The sequence below is a fragment of the Toxotes jaculatrix genome, chromosome 12, assembly GCF_017976425.1.
Source record: "Toxotes jaculatrix isolate fToxJac2 chromosome 12, fToxJac2.pri, whole genome shotgun sequence".
Lineage (NCBI taxonomy): Eukaryota > Metazoa > Chordata > Actinopteri > Toxotidae > Toxotes > Toxotes jaculatrix.
Genome location: NC_054405.1, coordinates 13,299,770 through 13,316,592, shown reverse-complemented (window position 1 = coordinate 13,316,592; position 16,823 = coordinate 13,299,770). Strand labels below are relative to the sequence as shown.

The following is a 16,823-nucleotide window of genomic DNA, read 5'->3' as shown; positions in this document are numbered from 1 at the left end:
AGAAAACACATAAAAATGTCTAAAAAACCAAAGATTCAAATCGGTCTTTACAAACATGCCAGTCAGAGGTTGCAGAGGTTTTGCTCGGGTAAACATATAAAGTGTCATTATTTATAATTATTGCATGCAGAAATGAAAACACACATGCCCAGGCTGCAATGCTAATGAAAATATGTACACCAAGATGCCAAAAGGGCAGCATATTCATTTTCTCACTTGCTTAATATTGGTTGCTTAATATTTATCAGAAATGAGTAATTCTCTTTGATTTATTATTCCTCTGGATGATTTTCAAAGCACAGGGTTCAATGTCCTCCTCAGTCCTGTTGCGTATGTATACACTGAACCCATTTGTAACACGATGGCTCAGTGATGCTGCATGAGAGCATGATGTGTGCTTACGGTGCTGTGGGCGTTCATCCGCTCGTGACATAAACTCTTCCATTTACTCTGGATCTTCCCACTGTACCGGATGCTGCCCACTAATACAGAAAGGCCCTAACAATAAACAAAAACAAGACGCAGTGTGGGTGAAATGACGATTTTGTGACTGGCTCGAGAGCTAAACATTACTGTGGGTGAACTTCAAAACAAGGTCTAAACTCTGACACAGTGCAGCTGTCATGAGGTAAGATGTGATGTCAGGCAGAATAACAAGGTCTCATCACAGCTAATAAAAGTTTAACATGGACTGTGAAAGTGAAAATAATTATTTAACTGAATTTTGTTTTTCTGCACACATAAACTGTTTTTGTTCTATACTTTTAAGATGGAGCAACATAGATCCAGACTTTTTTTTTAATATCTCTGGTAACTTTTTAAGATAGTTTGTTTTCCCAAAGGCTAAAATCAAAAATAAAATTCCTTCCATTATTGTTAATTTAAAAAGGCACGCATTCAGCAGGATTTCAAAACCACAGTGTCCATGCTAACAACAATTTGTTTCATGCTGTGTGTGTCTTTCAGATTACGACATCCTATCTTCTCCACGGAGCCTGAACTGGATCCTGATTTTGTGATCAAACCCGCCAACTGACAAGACCTGAGATTCTGGTGCAATCAGATGGCCACCTCGGAGGAATGTCTGTCCAGACCCCGGGACTGAGGATAATCTTGAAAAAGTGGGCATGACTAATAGCACAAAGGCTTGATCCACAGAACCTGACATGCTGTTCTCCAGTGGCCTGTAAATACAGAATGCTTGGCAGATGTGAAGGCCTGTTCCTCTCAGACATGGCTGCTGCTGCTGTTGCTTACCCACACCAATCAATACAATTGACTGGCCTACAGATGCTCCACATTCAGCCGGGGCCACAACTAACATCCTTTAGCGTCATTAGAGAAGAGTTTATCTTGTCGCTTGCGTAGTAAGAGTGAGTAACTTTTGTTTTTACTACGCAGACTAAAGAGAAAGGAGAGGAGAAAAGGAAGTTGTTGTTTATCCAGTTCAAATAAGCACTTACTGTAATGTTTCACTTACGTAGGACAAGATATGAAGACTTACTGGAAGAAAACAAAATGGAATGGAATTTTCGTTGTTGTTGTTGTTTTTCTGACTGGTGCATTTTTATTTGTGTAAATCATGTTCTCTGTAACATTTAAAAAAAAAAAAAAAAAGGCTAAAGGTGACTAACCCATACCATCCAAAACATGAGTCAAAGTGTATTATAACATCTTTTTATGTTTTTGTTCCAATCTATCTCCAGCAAGTCTGAGGAATAAACCCAACTATAAGACACTAAACATGATTTAACCTGTCTGTAACCTAAAATGGCAAGTTACAAGTAAGCCCTTAAAAGCCTAGTTTTTCACTAAAACTTTGAAGATGTAATAACTGAAGTGGAAACTGACTGGTTTAAATTATCCTAACAACAAAATGATATTTTTAGTCAAGATTTGGGGCCAGGATTCCTGGAGTGTGATACATCTGCTTTAACAACTGGGCTTAATTTGACAAAATAAAATACAGGGTTGCTGACTCTTGTAGTTGTGTCCTCTAAAGGCAAATACAATGTGTGCAGCATGATTTTACGAAATTGTTAATGAATTTACTGCTTACTGAAAGTGCAAAATGTTCTGCTTCTTTATTACTTTCAGATGTTTTTTCTGTTGTTTGTCTGGTTTTCTGGCACACTTTGGGTCTCTCGGTAGAGCCACACTGTAGTGCCACATCACAACCAATCAGAAGAATCGTTTTATTTTTAAAAGGTGTACATCAGCATATCAACATATTTTTTTACCGATTAGTGAATAGATTTTCTGTGGCTGAATAGTGTGTGATGAATTGCACACTAGACAGTAAATTCAGCTCCCTGCAGTGGCCTGAAGCCAGATTGAACATGTATGGGGAGCGATGGAACAGACCACTTGAAGCAGATATGTCTTGGAGTTAAAAGTGACTAGCATGTCTATGGGACACCCTGTAAAGTCTGCATCTGAACAAACTGAGCACACCACAGTGTTGCTTAGATGCTGAAATGTTGTTTTTAGTTTTCAGTTAATTAAGCATGAGTTTTATGATGTGGGGACGACTGTGTTTGGCTTCAGGATGGGGAGTGAAAACATGTAAAGGTATGTGCACGTGTGTGTGTATCTATATGCGTATGTGTGTGTATATGTGTATGTGTGGGCCTGCGTGCGTGCGTGCGTGCATGCGCGAAATTGTTGCTGGTGGGCCCCAGCATGACTGCTGAGGTTGGAGCAATCATATGTTCAGCTGTGATTTCCATCAACACATTCCTGGACGCTCACACACTCTCTCAGTGGAGCTGTGCACAGCACCCCCCAAGGATGTGACCTGCAGCCTGCAGACACATGGCTGCCTCACAAGCGCTTATCACAACACAGCAGCCTGTAGGATAATGGGAGGCCTTAATCTGAAGCCACGTGGAGCCAAGCAAACTTTGACTAGTGTTGCTCCTTCACACTGGCCTTATAGAAAACAGTTGATGATATACTACACCGTTCTGCAGAAGGCCAGCAGGTCTTACCATGCCAGACTGATTACAGGGTAGAGGTCAGACCACATGGACAACAAATGGTCCCTGGTCCTCGACACTGGGGGTTGGGCATAAGGCTGAAAACACTGCTCTGGAAAAGGCAGCAATTGTTACAGAAACAGCAAAAAGGACATATGATATTCCAGACCACCAGGAGACACATACTCACACTCATGCACATGTATACTGTTATGTTTTCTGTCGCAGTGCCGAAGTTGGCAAAATACAAACAATAAAACATGGAGGAACGTCTTGTGGATTTGGAGAAGAATATAAAAATTGCTCCACTGATTGATGTCATGTTCCAAAACTCTGAAGCAGCTAAAATGCAGCCAAAGAGAAGGAAAGAGTATTAAATGAGTCTTAAGGCTGGAACATTGATAACAAGTAACTTAAACATTCAACTCAGCAGAACATCCAACCATTTGTGCTGAATAATTGTACATTTAACTGGCACTTAATCAGCTGACAGCGTGTGTTTCTCTTCTGCTGGTCAAACAAAAAGACATGAGTAAAATCCCCACACAGGTCCAATCATTCAGTGCTATTGGCAAAACTGCATGGCCGGCATGAAGCCACAGTGTGCTGTGCGCTTTAAAATGCATGAGGGGTTCACTGTGAGTTGAGGTTCAGCCCTGAACACACTGGTTATTTTTTTACCCGCCCAAGGCAATTTGCACACCGTGCTCCACATCTCGGCTCAGAGTTACAAGGGTGTCGCATTTGTCTTGCTACAAAAATATTGATATGGGTCAGCTGGGTTGAGTAATGAGCAGCTGTTACGTGTAGTATCAATAATAAAGGTTTACATGTTTTTCCTTTTCATGGAAGGTGGCTGCGATTCTTCCCTTTAACATATGACTATACATAACTCATTTTACGCTGAAGTGAACTATCACCTTTTATTTTTGTAACGTCTAGGCAACTCCTATCTAATCAGACCTCAGGGCTACGTGTCAGGTGTGACTGACACTCCTCGTATAATTAATGCTATGCATATCAACTCAAAGTGCCTGTGTTCAAACTCGTTGATAAGATGTTTTTCTGCGTTTGACTTCTTAGCAGGACTGCTAAAGTTTCACTGTAAATCCCACTGTAAAAACCTAGGAATGATCCACTGCAGTGCAAATGCATTTACTCTAAAAGAAAATAGCAATGTGGAACCCCACCCCATGGAAAAAAAGGGAAAAAAATTAAAAACAAGTGAATAAATAATTAAAAATTTGTATAAATTAAGAGCTGCCCCCACCCTCCACCTCACAACAATGAGTCAAAACAATGACAGACAATGCAGGAGTGTGTATGAGCTGCTGAGCTGGGTTGTGGTGGCCTGTATTCACCATGTGGTGGAGCTGAGTGATGGTTTCCCAAAGTCTGCTTTCACCAGAACAGACAGCAGGCAGGCACAGCCATGTGCCACATTGTATCTCACCGAGAAGGTTAAAACGATGCTCCTGCGCCAACCTGCTTTTTGACTTTATTATCTACGATCGTTAGTTTTCACTTTCTGTCTCTGCAAGTCAGACTGAAAGCCGATATTTCTACTGATTGCATTTTCCTCAGAGACCACACGTTGAGAAAGCATGTTCAAGCTGTGTTAGCATGCTTGCATGCCAGATACTATCAGTGGCTCCAGCACAGGTAGGAGAAAGCCATGCCCTAGCACCTGACTGTAGACATCAGATACAGTAGGAAGGTGCCTCGGACAAAGCTAGCAAGCACTAACTGCATTCTAAAATGGGTGTGAAAGTCTCCTCTGCAACACAGCGGGCTCTTGTCTTCCTCCTCTTCATACTTTTCTCCCTCTCTTCCTCACAGTCCGTCTCTGTTTCCTCTAGCTGTATCCCCTTGTCGCTCTCTACCCTAATACCTTCGTCTGCTTTCTGTCATGAATTCCCTCATTTTGTATTACCCCCCCATGCACGCTCTCTTCTTCTTTTGCTCTCTCTGTCCATCTACATCTGCACCCCTCCCCTCGCTTTCCCTCCCTAGAAGGCACACATACACAGATAATACTGCGGCTACATGCTGCTTCGGCAACACACTGCAGCAGGCAAGCATACTCCACTGCAGCCCTTTAACACAATAGCCATTTCTCTTATGACCTTAGGATGAAAAGCAGCTCTTGCTCTAAATGAATTACATGTCCTCTGCATCAAAATCAAGCAAATAGCACATTTGGTTCAAACAGATGTTTCTGACCCGTTTTCCAGTCTGTTTCATAGGCAGAGGAAACCCATTACTGTCACAAACATTCACTGCAAATGCAACATGTCTCCCCCCCCCCCCCCCCCATCATCTGCCCATTTCAGCCTTTCATCAGTATATGATAATCACAGCAACGAGTGCTGTTTGCTGCCATTTCCTTTTATTGACGTATGTAGTTTCAGTGAAGCCCTCCCCCTGCCTATGGACATACCACCCCTGATTCGCCCTGTCTTGCCTTCTCCCCTGAAGCATGACGGAACTAAGCGTGCTATTGTAACACAATGGGACTGTTTTTTTTTTTTTATTGAACAGAGAACGAACACATTCGCACATACACAAACAAAAAAAAGAAAAAAACAACACACACACACACACACACACACACACACACACACACACAGACAGACATCTAGCGATCATGGCACATGATAGGACATACAATGATGCCATTGTTGGAATATCCAGGAGAGATTTAAGCAATTGTCAGTGTTGACAGACGGCCACACAAAGAACACACAGAGATGCATTTACTCTGACACATACACAAAAAAATGTGTATGAGATTCAAGGCGACAGACGCAAATTTGCACATGTTCCTGAACATCAGTTTTAACTATTGGCACCCAAAGGTACCTCATATTTTGCACCAGATGTACGGATATCATGTTTTACTTGTCTTAAACAGTGTGTGCTGTAAATGAAAACACTGTCTAGTGCACCGTATCATTGCTCAGTCAGGTTTTATCCATTGTGGCTACTGTACGTCTCAGCCCACTTGTCCATTGCTTTGTAATATTAGATTTTCTTTGATATTGTTGTATTACCAGCACTTTTGCCTGCTAAGATCATCATATAGAGTTTCAGGGGCTGCTAGTCACATGTTCATAAGCCTTCATTAAACACTCAGGCAAACAGGTGCTACCACCAGGGACCCCCCCCACCCCACCCCCCTGCGACCTTTACAGGGTGTAGAGCACGATTTAACCTATTTTATTTAATTGCCATTACACGTGATTGTTATTCAGTGATCACCGTTTATCCAATTAATTTTTCATAAATGTGAGCGCTGTATGTCTTGGAATCTTGCGTCACTGACCCTTTAAATATCGCAAGCTCATGAGTAACAAGAAATATATCACTGCACTGGAGTAAAGCCAAGTGTCATAACAAGCATACAGAATAAGTCACACGATCTGGCTATAAAACTCCCCTGAAGCTTTTTACATGTCAGAAAATAAAAAGAGGCAATGTGGAGCCCCATTCAAACACAAGATGGATGACTTCTTTTTCTGCTCAATTGTTCGCTGGAAATCAAACTTTCATGTTGGAACCACTGAGAATCTCTGTGTTTTCAAACACAATGGGCCCTTTCTTTAATCCAAAAAGAGCTGCTACTCTAATAATGCAGCCCAGCTTAGGTCTGTTAACCGTAAACAAAAGCACTAAAAGGTGGCCTTGACAAATGTAAAGAGAGAAGTGGGGGAGTAATTATTGTGCCTGAATGTGAATACAAGGACACTGAGTGATGGCTAAACTCCAGTTCCTCCCTCTTCCTCAGCAGCTACACCTCTCACGCCAGTGTGGCATGTCTACAGAAATCATCCTGCTGTCAAGGTCAGCAATGAGAATGAGAGTATCTCCTCTGTAGCGTGGGTATCGGGAAGCTTCCTTGGCACCACATTATTTTTAACTCACCGATTCTCCAAAAGCAGTGAAAGTATAGTGAATGTATGAATCTCGTCGGCTCAGATATGGTTCACCTGCTATAGCGTGAGTACAAATATGTCATCAGGCACGTTAAGTTCCATTAAAATGCACTCCCTGCACTGGCTCTGTTCAACATCACAGCCCCTTGTCTGCACAGTATCAAAGTCTTGAGACATTATTCTTCAGTCTTCAGATAGAAACAGCCAGGTGAGCTCAACGTGCCAGCAGGAAGCTGCAGTTCCTCAAGCACATCAAGCAGCATTTCTGACTCATGTGTGCCAGACAACCTGCCGTACAGTTCTTTGACAGTCCAGCACCAGATAACATCAAATCCTTCCTTGAATAGAGGCAGAGGCAAAGCTACATGAATTGTATCAGCTGTGTAAGGTCCTTACATATATATATATACTGGCTCCAACCACTCAGACAACAAGCTACCCACAGCAGCTACACACACTCAATACCCGCACTTGCTTGGAACAAACACAAACTCACCACCCCACCAAATGGAAACAGCTGTTATCAAAACTCTTTCATCTGGTACAGTACTTTGCAAAACTCAGCAATGCACACACACCACTACTGAACAAGCCTGTTAGATTCTATCACACACTCTGAAGATTTAGACACTTTTTTTTTTTTTTAACAACTTTCACATTCTGTCGAGCTATGTTTTAGATTTTATACTCTACAGTCTGCTGCTTTTGTTGTGTGCTAGTGACAAGCAAAGGCACTGTGCAGGGTAGGTTTGTGGGGTTTTACACTGCCAGCAGACTGCAGTGAATGACGAACTGAGAGATCCCACCATACACTGCATTTAAATTCCACCTCCAAGTACAATGTACCACTGATTAATGGGCCAAAGCCACATGTGTGGACAGTTGTTCTTCATGCGTGTTACCATTGTTACATGCCTGTTTGCGATGGCTCCTCTGGATCTCTCAATTGGCAAGAGAACAGTCATAACAGCAACAACAATGCCAGTACATCTGTGCCACTTCACTTGTTGCTTAGGAGTCAGTACTCACTGCTTTGGACGTTAACAGTGCCAGTGGAGTTGTCCTTTCCCAGCGGGTTCTCCACCACACATGTGTAATTCCCAGAATCCTCCAGTTTTGCTCTGCTGATCTGGACTTTGGAGTTTTTCCTGTGGGAGACAACACTCACACAGCTGAGTCAGGGGAATCAGGGCAGGGAGGAAATAGCATGGAAACGCAACAAGTGGAAACATGGGGGAAAAAGAGACAGACAACAGGGCAAGCAGCAGCATGGTACCAGCTCTCTGTTTTAATATGGATACGCAATAACTTACTGTGGGGCAACATCTGACGGGGGAAAACTGCTTACGTAAAGAAAGCATAGGGGCAAGTGTTACACATAGTGTTACACCTACCTTGCATATTTCTAAAGAGGTTCCACTGGCAGCCACTGAGGCCACAATGGATACTTAGAGGATAAAAGCATGCTGAAAAAGTTTCCTCTTTCTTTTTATATTGTTTTGAATCAGTTACCTAAAACATGTCATGAGTAACTGTCCTGACTGAGAGAGAGTGTGGAACAGGACCATGGATGTATTAAGTGAGCCGGATACGGCAGCGACACTCAGCTTTGCTGTCAGCCACTGAGTTACCCCAGTGGCTAACTGTGGCACTGCAACAAAAAAAAAAAATCACCTGCAGCCTAAAAAACATTTTCCCCAATACACCCTAAAAGAGATGTCAGTAAAATTTTTGATAAGACACCTCGAACTTCAAACAAGGCCCATCTCTGGGTTGTGAAATCTAAAAAAAAAAAAAAAAAAAAAAAAAACAAAACAAAGAGAGAGAGAGAGAGAGAGAGAGAGAGAGAGAGAGAGAGAGAGAGAGAGAGAGAGAGAGAGAACTTTTTTTGGCTGATCATTTCTTCAAATGAATGGGCACCATCTTGAAAAAAAAAGAAGAAAGAAGAAAGCAAAGCTTGACATGTGATTACTTGCGAATGTACTGAACAAAGGAGGGCGGATGTGTTTTATTGCCTCTGAATGTAACTTTTTATTTGCATGAGAACATTATAAAGGCCTGAGGAGGGAAGATAAACTGACTTGATTTCAAAGTTTTTATTCAATTTCTGCATTGACGTCGATTTTCTAAAATGACTTTCAAACTTCAGCTTCCTGAAAAACTATTTTAGCACAGTCTGCTGATAATAACAACCATGTTTCAACTGTTGAGTACCTACGTCTCTTTTCATCTGACACTGCTTGTGTTAGGTTTACAGGACACGGGTGATTTGTACTCACTGGTTGTTCCTTATTTTGACTTTTTTGTTTTTCTTCAGCTCGTTGCCATCTTTGAACCATCTGTAGGTAGGGAGAGGGTTCCCTGTGGCCTCACACTTAACTGTGAGCTTTTTTCCCTCGTCCACTATTATTGGATTCTTCATCGGTTTTAACTTTGGAGCCGCAGCTAGAAAGAGAGAAAAAGAGAAAAAAAAACCTCAGTGTTATTAACCACAACAGACACAGACTTGGTTATAGTTTGGTTAGCACAGTTTACATAGTTTTTTGTTTGTTTTAAGAGAAACTGCGAGACACAGAAGGACAGAGAGAGAGAGCAACAGAGCCAATCATCATCTCTGTGGACTGAGCCAATGACTCTCTCATGTGACCACCAGATGTTGTCACTAGAGACATTATCAACTTTGCCTCGGACTAATAAACAGGCTGAATTTCACTGTGGCTTTACTGCTATGAAAACACCTGAAGCAATATCTAGCAGCCACCAGCTGATGAAGAAAACCACAAACTTACGCGCAATTAAAGGCAACCGGAAAACAAGAAACAGCAACAGCATTATGAGACCATAATAACTAGCTTACTGTGGTGAGGAGATGAGTGAGGAAACGCTTTAATCATTTTTCTTTAATCTGCCACAGTGCTTTGCAAAACTGCAAAACCTGTTAATTTCTCTTACAAACTCAAAAAATTCACTCACTTTTTTGCAATTATCATGTTCTTAAGAGCATGTTTCATATTTTATAGTGTAATGTGCTTTATAAGTTATGTTTGAAAAAAATAATCATCGTCTCTGTTTGTTCTGTAATTTCTCTTTTTTTTTCCTCAGAGAAAAAAACGAAGTATGAAAAATGATCTCTGTCCAAACACACACATACATGTACATACAACACACATTCACACAAATACTTGCCAGCTGACAGCTGCACACATGTTTAGGAGAAGACTCATCCAGGGAGGAGCAAGAGAGAAGGGGTGAACAAGGGTCAACCAGGGGCTGGCCAAGATGCCCCTCTCTCTCTCTCTCTCTCTCTCTCTCTTTTACACACAAATACACACACTCTCTCTCTACATGTGTAACATTTATAATTTCATGCATATGCTGAACTACGCAGTCCTACAAATTACAGCTGTTTGCCGTGCATCACCACCAAAGGATGACAGCAGAATGAAGACAAACAAAGCATGACGAGCAAAATGAAGTATACTGTACATAGGTAATGACTTCAATTAAACGCTGAAATAGAGGTGCACCAAAATTATCCCCCGTTGTCCTCTTTTTTTTTTTTGAGACTGTCCTACTTCACTGACCTGGTAAATGCGACATGTCTGCACAGACAGAAAAACCCTAGTGATGCTGCATTTTTCATTTTCTTCGTAGAATTAAGTGGACAGTTGTGATGGATTTGGGATACAGTTAAGGTTTGTATCTCTTTCACACTTGACGTTTGCCAACACTTGACGTTTGCCAATACCTACAATTTGAAAAAACTGTCAAAACATATAAGTTAGCTATTGTTAAAGGAATCACCCCCTGTCTATTCTGCAGAGGTCCCTTTTGTTTAGACTGATCCTAAATCAGCTGACCATATCAGCCACATACACAAGAATTCACATACTTTTTTCACCTTTGTAAACCTGGCAGATGTGGACATTAAAGAGTTCCATCTGCAGCAACCAAGTACCTTGTGTGTCCTGCATCTGACAGTGTGTCCTCTAGTCTACATGCTGACACTGAAGCTCTGCTCTGCCACCTCTGGTCACTAGGCACTAATACTCCTGATGGGTGCCAGAGGTCACAGCTCTGACTTCCAGCCATGAATCTATTTGGTACCAGGGAACAGAACGACTTCTCATTGGTGTCAATGGAAAATTACCCAGTGTACATAAAGTCTACTATCAACCATCCATGTATCCAACCATGCATCCCCCTCTTGTGTCTCACTTAAAGGTCTGATTTCCAGAAGATGTGGATCTTCTGTAAATGACGTTAGAAATGTATACCATTTATGTAATTAGCTCAATCAGTGATCTTTGAATGATCATTCACTGTGCTTAAGACCTTTTAATGTTTACTGACATTTTTTGCCCACTTAAGTAATGACATTGATTGTTTAAATCTATGACTCGAGCAGCATCAATTTGCCTAATTTAAAGGGCACCAATGACAAGTTTTGAAATACAAAGGCAATCCACATCACAAGCAGGCATAATTATTCCAGGATACTGAATACCACATATACTAAGAGAGCCTGCCTGACTGACGTACACTTTGTGCTGATTTCCACTGGAATCACAGATAGCAAAATGTCACATTTAAAATAGCTTGCAAACAACACAGATCAATGGAAAAGCCACTATTTTTAGTTCAATAGCAGCTATTTGTTACCAAAATTACTTTGTAGCTGGTAAGACAGTGGACTTTTATCTGTGAACAGCTTCCTGTTGGAAAATGTGAGTGATGATATTCATGGCATTTGGAAAATAAAGACGATTCAAACACAAGGCAGATGTGCTTCTTCTACTGCAGTACTCAGTAGCCTTAATGAGCTTATTCTCAAGATGGATTTTTGTGCTGCAATAGTTTGAGCAGTTAGTTCAAGATATTACTGTCCCAAAAGGCTTTGGGACAATAAAGGCAAGGCATAAATGAGGTTTCACTGAAAGTCATAACATTATATAGGCCCGAACATATACTATATATCACCATTTAAAATCAACTCTGCAAGTGGTGTGGGTTTATCAATAGCCTCCAGCAAGACCATATACTAAGCATGGGAGCCCTGACGTTCCAGATGTTCTTCATTAAACCTTTTCTGGTGTTTAACAAACGTAATGTACTATATGGGACGTAATGTTAAATAAAGATCACACTGCACAATGCCCTATGGTCTACTGATCCCACTAATTTTAACATTACTCTGCTTAACGGTAAATTATCATCAGTGTATCAGTTGACCTGTAATTAATGACTCAGAGTTTTGTAACTATATAGCATATTGATGAATACTAAAACATATGCACATGTGCTATGTTTGATAAGCAGCTTCATCACACATTTTCACAAACTGTTAAATTACAAAAGTAATTTGGCAAAGAATATCTAATGACTTACAAAACTTTTAGGACAGAACAGCCTGCCTGAGTCCCTGGTCCCAAGTCTGTTTAAGTGAACTACTGTACATGATTTCCATACACACTCAGCTCTGCCAGACTCAGCTCAGCACACTGCCTGAGGAAAGCCTTGTCAGTCATAGTCAAGAGAGCAGCAGGAATGAGGCTGCACCGTTAAGAAAAATGTTTAGTACTTCGCCCGGACACAGGTCAGTCCTTGCCAAGCAAATTAAACAAGCTTTGTCCTTGCCTGGAAAAGTTACAAAAACACAGGACTGCACTTCTCATCAACCCAGAGAGCCAGATGTGTAAGAGGGTCTGCTCCATCTACAGGATACAGTCCTAATGAAGACACAGGAGTCCATCAGACACTCTGGCTTTGAGATACAGATGTTTAATATCATAATGCACAGAGATTAGTCTTCACTTTTATCTGTGTAGCACAAAATAAATCAACAAAACAACTGCCTCTAAAATTCATATACTAGTGGAAATCTTATACGCTCCTTGTACGCCCACTGCCTGTCTGTCAGAGTCTGACAGTGATACACTGTAGTTGCTCATGTTTAAAATGACAGATGGGCATCATAAGTGAATACTTTGATGGACACAACTTAAGTACAGTACAACCAATACATCTGTATTTGACATTAAGCATGTTCATTTTGCTTACTCGCCATTCATGTTGCCCAACAAGAAAATAAAGGGTCTTTTTAGTTGGGAATAAAATAATTTCTTGGAGACAAATGGTTATCTCATTTTCCATTACACTAGTGGAAAAAGTGTCAGGCAGCAATGATAAACCCTTGCCTCAACAACAGCCTGATTCTCTCTTTTTGAAGCGGAGGGGCAGCTGCAGACATGGACTATAAAAAACAAATTTGAGAATAGAAGCCTATCCGGCGTGTCAACAGCTCATGCCTTGGGTAACAGTTGGAAACCTCAGAGGTTCAAAAACAAAGTAATTTGATGAATTAACAATGCATTGCTCATATTATTGAGTTAACATTTCTGTTTTACTTCCAGGAGCTTAGAAAAGGAATCTGAGGTATGCCTTTGTGCTTCCCTTCTAGACAAAGTATCCCTGATTACTCTGGCGTTATGTCACTTCACTGCACGTTGTCAAAAGACAAATTACATGGTGAGACAGCTAGAGAAATGAGTTTTGCATGTGGGAATGGTCTTCAGACACTGCCCACTAGTCACTGTAACACAACATCTGTTCGAAGAGATCATTTCAACAGCCTCCCACCAGAACCAACACACTTTCACCAAATAATTATCTGGTACATTGTTTGTATATGACTCAAAATGTTCTGGTTCTCTCTCACTAAAATCAATAGAAATGCTACTAATAGTTACTTTTCAAAGTAATTTCACATTTCAACAGTATAAGTGTATGAAAAAGTCACACCTCATTATAGTGATTTCTACTACTCTGATTTAACCTACCATCCAGACAACCAAAGAATTTTGTTCGATAAGTCTGTCATTTTATTGACACTTTATTACAGTTTTAGAGAATGAATTTATGATTTTATCACTTTTCATGTCTAGTAGTTTTTCTATCAGTCCATCACCGAGACGTGATGCAAATCTAGTGAACATGGTTTCTGCACACATCAAGGCTTTGCGTCAGGCACGAAAGCAGAGTAAACAAGATAAACACAATGCACGGACTTTGGTTTTCCCTAGATGTGAACTGAAAAATGTTAGCTAACTCCATTTTTGCCTCCTTTGTTTGTTTGTTTCTTTTTTTTTTTTACTTTTGTTTAATAGGCAGTGAAAAGCACAAAATCGCCACAGCACCCCCGGCCACTGTTTCAATGGCTGAAATTATGTGGGCTTTCAAGAAAGATTAACAAAACCGATGTCATTTGCAGTAAAAAGTGAAAGACACTGAAGTGACAGTGGAATGTAAACAATTACCGTCTCCAAAAAGAGATGGTTGTCTACCCCCCAAGACAATGAATTCAGCAGAGAGTGGCAAAAGGCCATAATAAATGCTGCTACTCTGAGTGAATCAGGACCAAAAGAGGCCAAATCATTCATATTGGCAACTAGCAGCAGAACTGGCCTTCATTTACATGGTTTGATGCCTTTAACATATTGGAGCCAAACTTTTTACTTGTTGTTATGTTGCTATGTTTCTCTCTGCCATTGCCAGAGAACTGGTTTCCCTCCACAGTGAGTGATTGCAAAACTGTGTCTATGTTTGTTTCACTGGTTAAGCAATCTTGCCGTTTTAACGTTTTAACTGTTTTTGTGACAGTTCAAGACAATGAAAAAGTCAAAATCCTGTACTTTTAGTGCTTTTACGCAAACCTCTGTAGTTCATTGTCCAGATGTCTGTAGTACTGTATAACAGTGTAGAGTACACTGCAATAGAACAGTATCAGTTTTAAGTGTTTGGCCACAGAGTGTCAGATCAACCAAATTTTAAACTTTTCAAAGGTAACTGTAATTAACAATGTAACTAAGTGTTAACATCTTTGTTCACAGTCAGTCCCACAACCAACATGGCTTGCAATACTAAAACCTCCAACATGGAAAGTCCAAACATTCAAACATCATGTGTTGGTAAAGTTTTGAATCGAGGTCTGCTTAAAAGTCTATTATATTGCAGCGATAAAAATTCATCCTAATACACAAGATAACATTTCAAAGTTTTCAATGCAAAGTGAAATAGAGAAGTAGAAACTCATCCCTAGTTCTTGGCTCCAATGCTTTAGTTTCTGTTACATTGCTCTTTTGCAATAATGTGAGTCCTCATGAAGAACAGTGGATTACTGTTGATGTTGAGGTTCAGGAAATCTTTTTTAACTACAGTATTTTTGCACACTGTAGCTACTGTAGTGTTGCATGTTCCAACTATGCTACAAAAAACTGAATGCAAATGCTGTCTTATTTCCTTGACATTTGCCTCTCAGTGAAAGCCACAAAGGAAACGTATTATGTTACACAAGTTACTTCAATATAATATTTAGATTAAGAACTAATTTAGCAAGCTAAGAAGTTTGTCCACTGTCAATTTGTTATATGAACTGTGCAGTGAAATAGCTATGTGTTGCTAATACTACTGATTCCACTGAGAATCACCACTCTAGTATGTAATGCTACACAGCCTTTGGCGACTCTCGGCTCTTTGTTTTGGTTTGGTTGTACCATGGTTGGATCCTTCTGGGTCTCGGTCAGTCCCAGAAGGACCCCAAATTAAACTGTGAGCAGGCTTTCCCTATGCCCAAATTCATACACACTGGATTTTCATTGCTTGGCTAAAAAGACAGGGAGACAACATTAAATAAATACAGGATGGCGCAGAAAGTTGAACACTGAGCAAGCCAGAGAGATATGTTTCTATATGTTTCTTAGGGGCTGACAAATAAAATCAGAGCAAACCAGATCAAATTCTAAATCACACTTCAACATTGTGGAAAGAGAAGTCTCCAATGGGATGCCCAAGTTGTTCTGCTTCTGCTAGATGCATTCTCTTTCAGACAGACATAGTAATTTGGGCTAAACCTACATCTTACCTCGACCCAACCCTGGGCTACGGATATTGGTCAACACACGTTTTACACAGAAAGCAACAAATATAGAGAGAGAGGGGAAAGATGTAGGGGACAGGAAAACCTTGCATAAGTGGGCACACTGAAAACTACAAATGTTGCATTTAATCTAATTTTCTTGCAAAATGTGTCCATTTATTTTCTCTTGGTATAGTAAAACAACTAAATACGCAATCAAGCAGGCTGCAAATGAATTGCTAAAAGCAGTCAACTCTGTAATAGCACAGCAAACTTAAGTGATTAAGATGCACTCACACAATAATGTCTCCTAGAAATTACATTTATATACAACTCATTTGCAACAGCAAATATGTTTTGAAGGAAAGGCAATGGAGACCAGGTTACGTTTCCTATGAATATAGCAAGGTAATGTTCATTAAGTGTTTGGAAAGTTGCAAAAATATTGATACTTAACGTATCAGTAAAATGCTCACGTATTTTAAGAATAATGATTTTGTTTTCTGACAAAATATCTTATCTTGTGGTACAACATCCACTTGTAGCAGCTTCAGCATTATTAAACTTTTTAATGCTTATGCTCAGGCATTCTAAGAACTTGGCTAAGTTTAGGAAAAGATTGTGGTCTGGTTCAATATGGAAACCATGATCTTTTCCTGACCTTAATGACCGTGGATGTGAAACCCTGGTGTCTGGTGTGACACCAGGCTGTGCACTTTGTACGCCCACTGCCCGCCCCAACCATCCCCTTACCAGTTTTTGCAGTTCACAAATGTAGCACTTTAAATCATTTTAAAAAAATATCGCCTCTGAACATAATCCGGTTAGGGATTATGTTTGTCACTGCTTGGGAATACAATTTAATAATGTGTAAATATCAACCTTTCCAGGAGACAAGGTTGAATCACCGCATGCAACATATGAATGTTCTTTGGTAAACCAGCAATTTAAAAATGTATAATCTGCAGACTGTTTTCAAATTAAAAGTTTGCCATA

The 16,823-nt window shown here is 40.3% G+C and overlaps 1 protein-coding gene across 3 annotated transcripts in view; it reads right to left on the bottom strand.

Moving 5' to 3' along the window:
- The window catches only part of nrg2a (neuregulin 2a), a 51,025-nt gene that overhangs the window by 30,487 nt on the left and 3,715 nt on the right, over window positions 1-16,823 (bottom strand). For all 3 annotated transcript variants that reach the window (XM_041050802.1, XM_041050804.1, XM_041050803.1), the window contains exons 2-3: window positions 9,193-9,358; window positions 7,943-8,061 (exon numbers count right to left, since the gene is read on the bottom strand). In XM_041050802.1, coding sequence (XP_040906736.1) covers window positions 7,943-8,061; window positions 9,193-9,358 — 285 coding nt within the window. The remainder of the gene's footprint in view (window positions 1-7,942; window positions 8,062-9,192; window positions 9,359-16,823) is intronic.